Source organism: Triticum aestivum, chromosome 7B (assembly GCF_018294505.1).
Source record: "Triticum aestivum cultivar Chinese Spring chromosome 7B, IWGSC CS RefSeq v2.1, whole genome shotgun sequence".
NCBI classification, from domain to species: Eukaryota; Viridiplantae; Streptophyta; class Magnoliopsida; order Poales; family Poaceae; genus Triticum; species Triticum aestivum.
Window position 1 is genome coordinate 728004424 of NC_057813.1, and position 3440 is coordinate 728007863.

At 47.2% G+C, this 3440-nt stretch overlaps 1 protein-coding gene across 1 annotated transcript; it reads right to left on the minus strand.

Annotated features, from left to right (window-relative positions):
• Positions 1–1884: 1884 nt before the first annotated feature.
• On the minus strand, positions 1885–3170 carry LOC123161770 (uncharacterized). Its single transcript, XM_044579582.1, has 2 exons — positions 2171–3170; positions 1885–2074 (listed from the first exon to the last, which is right to left on the minus strand). Exons 1-2 carry the CDS (start codon positions 3122–3124, stop codon positions 2033–2035), a joined length of 996 nt encoding a protein of 331 aa, XP_044435517.1. The 5' UTR covers positions 3125–3170; the 3' UTR covers positions 1885–2032.
• Positions 3171–3440: the final 270 nt, after the last annotated feature.

Consider the following 3440-nt stretch of genomic DNA (forward strand, 5'->3'; position numbering starts at 1 on the left):
CAACACAGAGGCAGCACGAGGGTCGGTGCAGCCACGGGGACTACCTGGATAGGACGGCCTCAGGGCAGCAGTAGACCACGGGCCTTGACTCTACGTCTTGAATGGGTGATGTAGCGGCAGCACACGGGTCGATGCAGCGGTGGGGAGAACAACAGGGCGGCGACGCTGCGGCACGATGAGGCGACGCAGCAGCAGCCCGATGCTTGATCAGTGGAGGGACGCGATGTCCTTTGGGACAATCTTCATGGGATCTTTGGAGGCGCGTGCAACCGACGGGCCAAGTGGGTCGGACGGTGGGTGATCAAACCGATCGCGCGCGAGGTCGGCGATGCCGCTCGGTGGAGGCGGGGAGGCGGCGGAGTCCAAGATGAAGCCAACGAGTCCGACGCAGCCGGTCCAAGGTAGCCGGCAAGGCCGACACAGCCGGCGACTGGGCCGTAGCCAGTGCACCCGTGGTAACCGGCGACGGGGCCACAGCCGGCGATGGGGCCGCACAGATACGGCAGAGGCGATGGATGATGAAGAAGTCCCGGTCGGAGCAGGGCGGCGATGGCTGGCGTAGGGCGATGGGCGATGGGTGAGCCAAAGTGCGGACGGGGGCAGGCCGTGACGGGCTGCCTCGACGCACGTGGCCGCCGGGTCGGAGGAGAGGCCGGTCGGTCGCGTCGGTATCGGAGTAGAGGTGCGGGGGGGGTGAACGGCGGCGGCGAGCGATGCAAACCGATCTTAGATTGGAAAACCAAAAGGAAAACGCCGATCAAAACGACCAGCGAGAGAGAAAATCCGGATCAAAGGATATGTAAAAAGTGTCCCTAGGGCAGCTGGTCAACATGACCGGCGCACAAACCCTAGGTACGGACGGCGCGCTCCCGGCGGCAGTCATGACGGCCGACCGCCCCGTGGGCAGCACGCAGGGCGGAAGCGGTGGGGGCGGCTACGGTTTGGATCGGTTAGCTGATACCATGTTAGAAGGGGAAGAAGGGATTGGCGGAATATGATGGATGTATTATTGAGCCTCGAGGGCGAGTATATATTGAGTACAAGACTTGAAGGGCAAGACGCCTCTCCTAGAGATAAGGTAGGAGACGGAATACAAATCCTAGACTACCAAATACATGCATCCCAAATATATCTCCAAATATATCATCTTAATTACAACGGAGAGGCTCTTGCTTCTTACTTCCTTTGACCAGGCAAAGAGAGAGTGTACATTCATCGTCTCAGCGGTCAGATCCCTACCCTACCTACTAGCATGGTAACGTGAAAATGTAGTGCCCTAAACTCTTATACTTGTGCATGCGTTACATCTCTTGCTTACAAACAAGAGAGAGAAAGAAAGATATATCGTTTACAAAGAAGAGAAAGAAATATATATCCTACAGGAGATAGATGTCTGTTGTTTAGTGCCTTTTCTGTTTTCATTCACCTCCACGAACCTTTCTATTTCTGTTTTCATTCCATTGTCAAATGTCAACATATCTGTTTGTGGCCCGGTCTTGGTTTTGTTTTTGTTGTTTTCTCCCGATGCTGGAGCTATAGATGATATCATCTGTGTAATACAAAAGAGGGTCTTGGAGATGATATCTCAAATTAATACCCGGCCACATCTCAATTCTCACCTAATTGTTTTGGTGCATTGAAACAGTATGATCAGTCAAATCGATCATACATTTTCATTCGGGTGTGTCTGAAGCATGGGTCCTAAGGCCCTTCTCGTAGATAGGGTAACCTGCTTTTTAGTTTGCAAGGTTCTCTCGGAAAAGAGATGCATCGTATGGTAACAAAGATAACTAAACTAACTACAATTGACATAACATAATAGAACATCATTTAGGATCTCTAAATACAACACCAACTTAAAATCTAAAGCTCATGTAAAATAGATTACCCAGTAAGACCATGCTTCCAACTAGAATACACCGGTACACACAATTTCATGATACAATGTGCAAGAACAGACAAATGATTAGTGTACAAGTGGCCAACGCACATGCAGAAAACATCGCATGCATAGGTTGGGCTAATAGACAAACTATTCTTCTCCACCCATCAAATCATCCTCGATAGTGAAATCCTACAGTGAGAAAGAAAACTTCGATTTAAATACACATGTCCAACTCAACAATTCATATCCAATGCCTAGATAAAAGCCAACGAGAAAAGTACTTACTGCATCCAGCGGGTTGAGAAAAAAATCATCCCATGAGAAGTCATTGATGTCATTAAATTGATCATTAAGTGCATGCTGACCAATAGTACCCACTTGCATAGGGTGATTGCTAACTGCATCCTGGCCATCAAGCTTGTCAGTCATTGCGACGACATTTTCTGTCTGATGGTTGGAAAGTGTAGAAATATTTCTTCCACTATTAACCATATATGTATGTGTCATTGAGATTCTACTGTTACCAGGTGCGGTGTTTTCATTCAACATCATTCCGATTGAGCTTGTGTTTTTTGCTATGTTGAATGGTGTCATCCGCTCACTCAAGCCATCTACTGGTATACTGCTGCTCCCTCCCTTAACCATCTCAGATAATGACACTGGACGACTGCCGCAGGCATTCAACATCCCTACGAAGCTTTGGTTGCTATGTGCATTTTTTGGAACAATCTGCTCATTGAAGCCTGCCATAGATGTAGCATTTCTCATGACCGTTCCCATTTCATTTTGCACCTCTACGTTCACATTTGATGAGATGGGAGATATTATACCTCTATGAAGAACACCAGTCAATGTCGCATGTGTTGCAGAATTGTATGAAGGGTCTGGAAACTTGCCTTTGTTTGTCTCCACCAGCTTACCACGCATGCGGCCAGCATAGGAATCGCCAAAACTATATGAAGGAAATTCATCTAAAGTTGTTTCATTGGGTATGTTGTTGTATAGGTTGGCAGGAGGGTCAATGCAGCGAGCGAATCTTCCCGCATCCGACAGTTTTGGTGCGACATACTTATACATTCTACCATCATGGATGAATGACCCCGTGCACGAGTTTCTATGTGTGTTCGCCGGCTGAGCTAAGTGACCCATTGCAGAAAAATTGTTTGGACTTAAAAGACCAGAGGACGTACACCATCTTTCATGTTCATGGTTACGCATGAAACTCCCCTGGTTGTTCATGTTGTTGTAGGATGAGTTATGTCTTTCAGAGGCATCACCAACTGGATTTGGTTTGACTCTTCTCAAGTGCAACCTATACTTCTGAAATAAAAAGATAGACAAATAAACCAGGTATGAGAAGCACGCTCATGGGAAAAAGTAAGGATAGACATGTGGCAGCAAAAAGTGTAGGGAATCCATTGTATAAGAAGACCCATTATAGGGACAAAAATACTTGAAAGTGTAGAGCATCCACGGTATATGAAGACTCATTATAGGGACAAAATTAATTGTAATTACACACATCTTCATGTTAGGTGCATTACTAAAGCTTACA